The sequence below is a fragment of the Protobothrops mucrosquamatus genome, unplaced genomic scaffold, assembly GCF_001527695.2.
Source record: "Protobothrops mucrosquamatus isolate PMUCROS unplaced genomic scaffold, P.Mucros_1.0 scaffold_258, whole genome shotgun sequence".
NCBI classification, from domain to species: Eukaryota; Metazoa; Chordata; class Lepidosauria; order Squamata; family Viperidae; genus Protobothrops; species Protobothrops mucrosquamatus.
In genome coordinates, this window is record NW_015386334.1 from 260,881 (window position 1) to 271,913 (window position 11,033).

Below are 11,033 nucleotides of genomic sequence, written 5' to 3' on the forward strand. Positions count from 1 at the left end.
AAATTCATATGGAATTATTTTTTGAAACTTCTCTATCAAAAACAATCTTTCTACCACAGTCCCATTCTTATGCCAGGAAATGGTGAGACATGTATATATGTTATTGAGAACAAGACTGCCTAATGGTGCACTTAAAAGATAGTAGAACTAAGCAACTCCTTTTAAGTCTGGGAGCCAAAGCAGAATTATCTTGGACTCTGTATTTCTTATAAACATTCTTCAGATATCAAAACACAAAGGGAAGCAAAAGAAGTTTTGTGTCATAGAAGAAGGAGGCAAGCCAATACTTGAAGTCACATTGGCAGTGGACAGAGTGGATACAGCTGTCAGAACCTAAGATATAGATCTTCCCTTCATTCAATATTTTCTGGTAGTGCTCCACATGAAGCCTTCAGAAGTTCTGTACTTTCAGCTCATTATATGTTAGGCAAGAAAACAAAGAAAAGGCAAGTAAACAAACCTACAGCAATGAAAATGTATTTTAAAAGACAATCGCAAAATATTATCTTGCAGTATATCACTGTGAAGATGCCATCTGTAACTTCACTTTTTTACTATGTTCTCAGGTCATATTCTTCACTGTTCTCATTACTGCTCACTTGACTTTTAGCAGAAAATAAGATTTCTCCATCGCTCTTCAGAGAATAAATAATTCAAAATGTTAGTCTATCAAATTCTGGTTAATAAACTATTCTGGAGCAACCCTTAAAAATAAAGTGACTGTTGATAAATGTCAACAAAATAAGTAGCATATGTAAAGGAAGTGTTCGGGCTGTGCATCTGGATTGGCAGCATGTCTACATTTATACAATTTTAAAGTGGCATTCCTGAGAAATTGGGGATCACTTTCAATCTTTTATGATGTATCCCTTCATTGAAATGGGAAACATGCAGCAGAGTGCCAAATGCTGCTCTTTTAAGATCATTATTTTCAATAACAAAGGCAGCTGGGAAACGAAAAAAGGAAAGCATTTTCAGAAAATGTAGTATATGTTGTTTTCTCTTGCATTTGCTGTTTGCTGATTTTTATAGACCACCCAGATTCATGCTGTCTGAATTGGGTGGTCACATTAATGCTATAATTAAATACATGACACACTTGTTAGCACACTTGATTTGAAAAATTGTCAGTTTGGGTATACCACATCATAAATGTTTATTTTGCTAGTTAGGAGTAGGACCACAATCATCATAGGACTGAACAGCAGTTCCCATATGGATGTTGGTACCTTGGGCACTGATTGTGTATGCTAAGTGCATACACTCCCTTAGCTGAGATATTACACAAGTGAGTATAAATATTAAAAAGTCTAAAGTGTTTGAGTGAGAACACATAGCCAAGTGTTCTATCTTATTTTTCTTTGTAGCTCTCACATGTTGATAATGTACAGTAAAATATAATATTTTTGGAATACTTTGTTCCTAATTTACTGGGAATGTAGTCTTTTCTTAGAAACATAAAAGATGATGGAAATTCTCTTTCCTGCTGATCAATAGCAGTTTTGTATACAGGCAGTCATCAACTTATGAGCACAACTGAGACCAGAATCCCAGTTCGTGCAATCCTGAGTGAAGCGGTCATTAAGAGAGATGCTCACATGACTACTTTGCTCAGCGATTGCAATCCTGGTTCTGCTAGTTATGATCATTAAGCAATTGCACAGACCATTAAGCAGAGCATCAGCGATAGGGCCCAGGAGACCCAGGCTCTCTCCCTGCCCCACCATGCCTGGGTTCATGTTTTGTTTGCCTTTTTCTGCAGCTTCAGGCACATCCAGTTGATGCAAGGAGCGGCATTCCTACTGAGACTACCCTCCATCATTCTGCAGGTGGGCCCCATTCTCATAATCTTTGGAAGGCTTCCTCTCCAAATCATGCACTTTGGAGAAGGGGCCTTCCAAATGATCACAAGAATGATCATGTTTGCTAGCCTTCCAGCTTTCCTATGGCTAGACAACTAGCAAATGCCACGGTTCTGGAACTTACAAATCTCTCTAGTCTTTAGAATGGTGGCAATTACTGGAAAGAGGGCTAGAAAACTAGCAAAGCCATAGTTTTGAAGGATAAACAATTTTCTAGCCTTCAGAACAATAGTGATCACTAGTTTTCGAATCGGCATCCACTGGGAGAAAGGCAAAAGTGAAGTCATGGCCTAGGGGATTTTATAGGGGTTTTAATTACTTTTAAATTGGACATTCTCAAATATTTCATTTTAATTAAATTTTAACTAGGTGTAATATGTTAGCTTTTTATCATTTGTCAGCCGCCCTGAGTCCGAAAGGAGAAGGGCGGGATATAAATGCAATTAATAATAATAATAATAATAATGATGTCATCATTCAAATGATACACATTATATAACTCAGGGCTTTTCAACCAGTGGTACAGGTACCACCTGTGGTACATTGGCACCTGGCAGGTGGTACGCGAGCATCCTAGAAAAGTGGTAGCGGGGGAGGGGAATGAGCTGAACCGGTGGCAGCACTGCACAAGCCTGAGTGAGAGATGGCTGGAGCTGCAGGGCTGTCAGGGCTCAGCGGAAGCACCAGGATCAGCACCAGGCTCCAGCTGGAGCTTGGCACTGATCCTGGTGCTTCTGCTGAGCCCAGAAGAAGCGCCGATCAGCTGGAATGTTGCAGCATCCCCAGGGTCTTGTGATTTACATTCAGATGCTTGGCAACTGATTCATATTTATGACGGTCACAGTTCCCAGGGTCATGTGAAGTGACCAAAACCTGCTGCAACCACCCAGCAGATGGGGGGGAATAAAAACCAAATACCCCCAACCCCAACCCCGCTGTCAATCCTCAACAGAAATGCTCACAACAGTGGAAACCTTGGACAGGAGGAAGAGCGCCGCCGGGTGGGCAGGCGTCTTGCTCGGCTGTGCCTTGGGGGGCACTTTTTTCAGTGCCATTGTAACTTTGAACAGTCACTAAGCGAACTGTTGTAAGTCGAGGACTACCTGTACTTTATCACTTTTTTTTTTTGGTCATCAAGTTTTTGACACCTTGCTAGGTGACTGGTGGTACTCGGATATTGCCATATCCTAAAAGTGGTACAATGGGTGAAAAGGTTGAAAAGCCCTGATATAACTTACACCATTTTCATAGTGATGTTATGGCACATATCATCATGACTTGTATTTGATGTATATTCTTGGTCAATACCTCTGCCTGCTCCCTACACTAACATGATAGGGTCCTTTCTAGAGAAAACAACCCATCCTTGAGGCCCAAGAAAGATAAAGTTCTTTCGGAAGCCACAGAAATCTTGGTATTTGCTGCAATATAATGTTCTAAAATTTTCTATGTATTGTTTACTAAGAATTCTGTGTGCTTTGCCTTGTCTTCTCTTGCCTAGGCAATGTTAACAAGGTATCAATGTTTTCTAAATGACTTTTTAAAAATGATTTGGTGCGGTTCTGGAAGGAACACCATTAATCCCTTTGCATTTCAGACAGATTTTAGTCCTGTCAGAAATAATTCAAGACTTTCCCTCAACCTACCATATCTCTGCACATATGATTTGACCAAAGTTTACCAAAGTGGCCTTTACTCTACATTACATATCCATAATACGTTATCAGTTATTTGCTCACTACATTTAATGATTTGTTTCCACTTTAAAAAGTCTAGCTTGGTAACTGAAATGTCTTTGCTATAACTTTTTGTTCAGCTGTGACATTTTTCCACTGCCCAGCTGTGCATTTTCTCTTAAGTGAGTATCTGTTGCATGAAAAGCCAGCTATAAGTACTTACAGTCCTGCACAGAGGCAGCATAATTTCTTTAGCAACCACAATCCATTGGAAAATACTTCCACAGTTCCCAATCTATATGAATGGGAGCTATGCAAGAACACTTTGGCAGCTCCCATTCATGTCAGTGGATCTTCCTTAGGCCTCTTAGTTTGCACTTGTTTAAATCAATATTCACAGAGAATCTATTAACTTTGGCATATTTTAACAGAAATCTTTGTTCCCATAAAATAGCATCAAATGAAATTAAATATTTAGTAGTCAGGATTTGTTATACTTATTTGTTATAATTCATTCTTCATGCAGAATATGTATTGTATTTTGACTGTTTCCTAGGATATTAAAGCTTCATGTGCAATTTGGCTTAATAATTTAATACAATTTTAGTATACTGTTTAAATGCAATTGTTATCTAAAATATGTTATGACTCAATGTGGGGAAGAGAATGATAAGACACTGAAAATGTCTTAATTGTACATCAGGCAAAAATCGGTCAGGTTTTGGGCCTAACATTTTTATGATGCACTATGCCACACAATTCTTGATATAGCAAATGTAAACCAGATGATCAAAATGCACTAAAACTGTTCTCTTGAGTATTTTATATATTGTAAATGGAACTGTATTTATCTTATAGCTCTTTTATTTACTCAATAAAGCCTTATGAGAAAGTAAGATTGTCTCTTTTTTCTGAATCCCATTGTTAAAAGAAAAATCTTCATCAGGGTCCAGTCCAAGCCAGGAATAAACAAAATGAAGGTTGTAGTTTATTGAAGAGTAAAGCCAGACAGAAGTGTGGCTCTGGGAAAGCTGACCACACGTAGCTGGGAGTGGTGGGTTTTTATACCTTCTGGGGCTTTTGAGGTTTCCTGTTCCTGTTTGTGGCTTTGTATTTCCTGTGTCATGTACTTTGATCTGAGTCTGACTGTGCCCTTTTTGTATTGGTGGGTTAATCCTATTATGTTCCCTTGTCTTAAAGTTTGGGTGGGGTATGTAAATTTTAGGGGTCTTTGTCTTCCTAATTTCATCAGCTTCTAGCTTCCTGGCTCCAACCTTCCTGAATGGATTATTACATCTGCATTTCTAAAAGCTGGTTTCTGCTGGGTTTCTGCTTGGGGCTATTAAGAAAAACTGGGTTTGCTTTTGTGCCTTGCCTTTAAGATCCTTTGGGGAAATATATTCTGCCTTTTTAATATTCTCCAAAATATTTCTTTTTCTGGATTCTTCCCACACCATGAATCACTTCTGGCTTTAATACAGAACTGATAACACCAGATTTTATATTGAATCTGGTCCATAAAAACTAATGATTGAAGAAAGAGGTCTCTTATTTTTATAACACATATGAAAGTTCAAAAATTACAATCTAATCTTTAATGTGTGACTTTATATACTGTTTAATCAAGACCACCCTTCTATTAGCATTTTCCTTGCAGTTGCCAAATTCTTTGTGGCATTCAGACGTTTCTCCATTATCTTTGTTCTTCCAGTAACAAGATGCTATGATAGTAATGCAAGACCCAATTTTGTATGCCAAGTAATGTTAAATTTGATAGAATGTTTGGAGTAGCTGACTTAATTATATTTAGCTTTGTTAAAGTTCATCACTAAGACATACACATATGTATAAGAGACTATATGTGAACAAAATTCAGCAGCAACATTTGTTATATAGATGCAAGTTATATAATAATTTTATGAGGAAAACAAAGAGGATAACATGAACAGAAAGCACCATCAAAGCAAATATGTTATTGCTGGTTGCTTGCTGCTTTCTCTCTGAATTAAATTAGGTAGTAATACCAAACCAATCTGGACTGAGGTCAGCAGAAACTGGGCTCAGTTTGAAATAAATGTCAGCTAAAATTTACCTTCAGTAACCAAAATATTATTGAAATTTGTTATAAAAACATGCATGATCAATTTATGTACTCTGTATGTATGTATTCTATATGATTTCAACTTTTCTCCCAGCAGAATTTGTGTTAAGTCTATGTTTACAAGAGTACTATGCTCATGTTATATGTATTAATTCATTATTTCATTTTCTGGGCAGCCAACAAGGCACAATACATATAAATCAACAAAGAAACATATGTCACCAGGACAGTAACTTACAAATGGCATAATAATAGCCCACACAATATCCAATACCAAAGAGAAGAACAAGATCTTTTAAAAAACCAGCAGGCTCTGAACCATCCAGATCTGGAGGTGGGGGGGTGTTGTTTCACAAAGCAAATGCAGTGATAGATAAGGCATCTTTCTTGGACTCCATTAAATGACACTAATAAGACCTGGAGCATGCCAGATCTTGTTAGGTAGGCCGAGATAATAAGAGATAGATAGCCCCACTAATATCCTAGCCCTGTGTCATATAGGGCTTTGCAGGTAACTACTAGCACTTTGAATTGCACTTGGAAGCCCAATAATTACCAGTACAACTCTCACAGTAGCTTGACATATGGGCATACTGAGGTGCATCCGTAACTACACATGCTGCATCAGTCTGGACCAGCTTTTCATCTCTTTGTTTATTGCATATTTCTTAGGTTTATTATTTTATTTCTTAGATTGTCTATATACTGCTGAAAATCTATAGGGATTTGCATCCATAAATGTAAATGATAATACTGCAATATTTTTTTATAAAAAAACAGATATGGCCAAAATCTTCCAAGATCACCAAATATAGTAAATTCTAAAAGAGAATTTGTAGCTCAGGATCATATATCACTTGTAGCCAAGAATCCTATAGTAAATTCTACCGTGTTCTCACATGGTGTTGTGTATGCATGGCACCAATAGGAGTTATATAACTTTTAGATAAAATCTGAATCAACATGCATAACTAATAAATATGTTGGAAATTTTGTATATTGTCCATTAGCCTCTTATCACCATGAAAAAATGTTATTGTGCAACATGACATTCATTTCATAGTGGATAAATCCCACTGCTTTCAAAAATGTACTCCTCAGTGAAGAATTTGGTGACAAGAGTGAAGGCTGCAGTGGAGTAAACCTAGTCCTTAAACATGTTTGTTTTTCCACATATAATAGTTACATTCTTAAAGTAAATTAAATTTTTGGTTAATATTATTTAAAGGTAAACCACATTGGGGAGATAAATGCCCATGTCATTTCTGATGAAGTCTTGACTCCAACATCGAATCCTAAATGAGGTTTATTTAAGAATACTCAATAGGGCAGGGCTTTTCAACCAGTGGTACGGGTACCACCTGTGGTACATTGGCACCTGGCAGGTGGTACACGAGCATCCTAGAAAAGTGGTAGCGGGGGAGGGGAATGAGCTGAACCGGTGACAGCACTGCACAAGCCTGAGCGAGAGACGGCTGGAGCTGCAGGGCTGTCAGGGCTTAGCGGAAGCACCAGGATCAGCGCCAGGCTCCAGCTGGAGCTTGGCACTGATCCTAGTGCTTCTGCTGAGCCCAGAAGAAGCGCCGATCAGCTGGAATGTTGCAGCATCCCCAGGGTCTTATGATTTACATTCAGATGCGTGGCAACTGATTCATATTTATGACGGTCACAGTTCCCAGGGTCATGTGAAGTGATCAAAACCTGCTGCAACCACCCAGCAGACGGGGGGAATAAAAACCAAATACCCCCAACCCCACCCCCGCTGTCAATCCTCAACAGAAATGCTCACAACAATGGAAACCTCGGACAGGAGGAAGAGCGCCGCCGGGTGGGCAGGCGTCTTCCTCGGCTGTGCCTTGGGAGGCACTTTTTTCAGTGCCATCGTAACTTTGAACAGTCACTAAGCGAACTGTTGTAAGTCGAGGACTACCTGTACTTTATCACTTTTTTTTTTTTTTTGTCATCAAGTTTTTGACACCTTGCTAGGCGACTGGTGGTACTCGGATGTTGCCATATCCTAAAAGTGGTACAATGGGTGAAAGGGTTGAAAAGCCCTGCAATAGGGCCTATAGAACCTATTGGTTTAAATGCGGGCTACCCCAAAGCTCCCACGCTAATCGCTTGAACGATTTCAACCTGCTCGCCGCCGCTCTTTTTCGGCCCCAGCCCCGCCCCTCTACGTCACGTCTCTCCCCGCCAATGCGAAGGCCCACTCGCGGAACCCCAGGGTCCTCTTCTCCCCCATGTCCTCAACTCGCCTCCTGATTGGCCGAGGGTCCGATGACGCAAAGGCGGGTGACCAAGCAGGCGGGGCCGTGCAGCGGCTTCCTCCGGGAGTCTTGTTTACGAGTCTTCTTTTCCCGCGCAGAAAGGGACGGCTAGGTTTGGCGTTCATTGTCCCGCTAAGCCGCCGGAGCTGCGGGTGCCCGAGCTGCTCGTTGCGCCGATCCGCGTGGGGTGGGGGGAAAAGAGATGCCGAAGCGCTCCTACCCGTTCGCGGACTCGTCCCCGGTGCAGCTGAAGACGCGCGTGCGGCTGAAGGAGCTGAGCCAGGGCGTCATGGGCGAGAGGTACCGGCGCGAGATCTTCGGTGAGGCGACGCGGCGCTCGGGGAGGGGGGAGGGGGGAAGGGCAGAGAAATCGCTCGGGGAGGCTTTTTGTCCTCGCGAGAATCGGGGTTTCCTTCCGCTGTCGAGGGCGCGTTTCCCCACAGTCGCCGCGGGGGTCTTTCCGCCCTGGGCGCGCCTTTCTCCTGCTCGGCCTCCGGAAAGGCGACTGTTTGGAAGAAGAAAGCGAAACTCCCTTCTCCCCCCCCTCTTTCCTGTCACTGTAACTACAGGGGTAGTCAACCTTGGCTCTTTTATGACTCGTGGACTTCAACTCCCAGAATTCCTGAGCCAGCTGAGCTGGCTCAGGAATTCTGGGAGTTGAAGTCCACGAGTCATAAAAGAGCCAAGGTTGACTATCCCTGCCCAGTGTAACACAATGGGACCGAATCTCCGGCCGCTCAAACTTGGCTAGTGCGCGACAAGAAAAGCGCTCAGCGTATGCCCAGAGGTGCTCTGCGTCGCGTTCGAAGCGTGGGAGGCCCAAGCCATTTGGTTAAAAAGACGGGGGGGGGGTCATTTTTAATCTGTCAAAAGAATCCAGTCGTTTGATTTCCTTGCTTTCCCTAAACACCCTTGACTTCACAACTGAAGTCCCCCCCCCCAAGGTCACGTGCACTCAGTTGCAGTCCCCAGGGTTTCGTGTTTCGTCTTCAAGGCTATTTTACGTTCTTGCTGGCTTAAAAGTACTAAAACGGTTGAATCTCCAACCATTTCGCTCTATTCAACATCTAACTTGAGTGTAATATTGCATATAGATCAGTGGTTCTCAACCTTTTTAATGCCGCGACCCCAACCGGTCGTAAGTCGAGAACTAAACCGGTCGTAAGTCGAGGACTAAACCGGTCGTAAGTCGAGGACTANGCAAGCGGCAGAGACGGAGCAGGCCGACCACCAGCTGGCCCAGCCCAAGGGAGGTAAGGCACCCGCCGGAAAAGGGGAAAAAATGGCGGACAAAAAAAATGGCAGACAGCCTTGCTTGGCGACCCCCATGAAATGGTCGATCGACCCCAAATGGGGTCCCGACCCACAGGTTGAGAACCACTGATATAGATGTTCACTATTTAAAAACTGTCACTATGATACTGTGATAAGCTAGTAATATATCAAAACCAGCTTGAACTGAGATATTTATAATTTAATCAACATATATAATTCTGAAGACAGTGAACCAATATGGTTTGGTTTTAGGTAAGACATGTTCATGATTTCTCAACCTCTGGACATTCTTTGCAAGAAAAGAGAATTGGAAGTTGCTCACAATTTCTTTCTTGGTTAGCAAAAGTCCAGCCAACCACCAGAAGGCCGAGAAAAGTAACTGAAATCATATTTGTTGCTACAAGATTTTGTAGTTAAGAGGTTATACATTACAGTAGACAGAAATTGAATAATACACTATAGTGTCACTCTGGACAGTACAATTAGAATATCATTAATAACATTCTCATCTTTGTTCTTGTTCGCTTATTATCACAGAGAAAACCAAACAACTGCTCTTCAAAGGTGCTCAAACATACATGGACAATGCTTGCAATGCAAGTGCAGTGGGAACATATCTAATTACACAGTATCCAGAATCATGTATAGACAAATCAGAAATTTGTTCTTGGCACAGATGTAATAAACAAATGTTAATTGGGCAGGATGGAAAACTTCGACAACCCTGTTCAAGTGAAATGGGTAAGGATGCTTAGTTAGCTATCAAGCATTTATGTACTAATAATTTTCATAATTTGTGCTTTTCAGCCTGTTTCAGATATTTATATCTAGACATGCTGTTTGCTGTTATTTGTTTTCAGTGATAATAAGAGAATTCAGAAGTTGTAGTTATGATTAAACTTGTGCTCAGATATTACTGTCATTGGATCTTTTGGGTAGTAGCTGCATTTCAGGACCTAAGTTTGTGATGCGAATTTGTTTTACAGTTGTTTAGAATTACATTAGGTGCTCTGCGGCACCAACTTTTTTGCAACATGGATTTTTGGAATATAAAATCATAAGAATTGGAAAAGGTGTCAGAACTAATTTTATTTAGACTGCAGAAATGATAGAGGTACAGAAATTGTAAAGATATATACCAGCCTCTGTCAATTTTTCTCAGTTGTCATGCACAGTTTATTTATTTCTCTCACTAATTCGCTGTAGTTTCAAAGAATACTCCAAGAACATTGCAACTTTATTTGTATTATGAGAAGAAATATCAAGTTATGCTAAACTGAATGTTTCTTTATACTCAGGATAGCTGTATCTATGTTTGAATAATGACAAATTATAGATTATTGCCAATGTGGTTTTAATTGGTTCGTTTCTGATGAAGTGTGTGTGAAAGAATACTCTCCTGTGCTTGTGGATATATTTAGCTAGTTTTCCTTTTAAAAAGCGAAGACAGCAAATAATAGCAAAACCTGTTCCCAATGTATGAAGTTTTGTATGTTTATAGAATATTGTATTGTTATAAATAGATGTTTGAATATATTGTGTAAAAGTTAAATGCAATGTTGTATTCATTGGATAAATGCAAAACAAAGCCCTGAAATTGTATTTAAATGATCTTATCTGGTGTTAGGGATGTATGAAAAGTAGTACCACCTGATTTGCATATAGAAAGTCCCAGGCTCACTTCCTGGTAACTTCAACTCCACTAAGCGATACCTTATTTGGACCCGCTCCAGTCGGGCTTCAGGCCGGGATACAGCACGGAAACGGCATTGGTCGCACTGGTTAATGATCTCTGGAGGGCCCGGGACAGGGGGTATTCCTCTGTCCTAGTTCTTTTGGACCTGTCAGC

General features: G+C 40.7%; 1 protein-coding gene across 1 annotated transcript in view; it reads left to right on the forward strand.

The window, feature by feature from the left end:
• The first annotated feature begins 7,946 nt into the window (after positions 1–7,946).
• The window catches only part of SIVA1 (SIVA1 apoptosis inducing factor), a 5,444-nt gene continuing 2,357 nt past the window's right edge, over positions 7,947–11,033 (forward strand). Inside the window, exons 1-2 of the mRNA XM_015831540.2 lie at positions 7,947–8,229; positions 9,722–9,925. Coding sequence (XP_015687026.1) covers positions 8,112–8,229; positions 9,722–9,925 — 322 coding nt within the window. The 5' untranslated portion in view covers positions 7,947–8,111. The remainder of the gene's footprint in view (positions 8,230–9,721; positions 9,926–11,033) is intronic.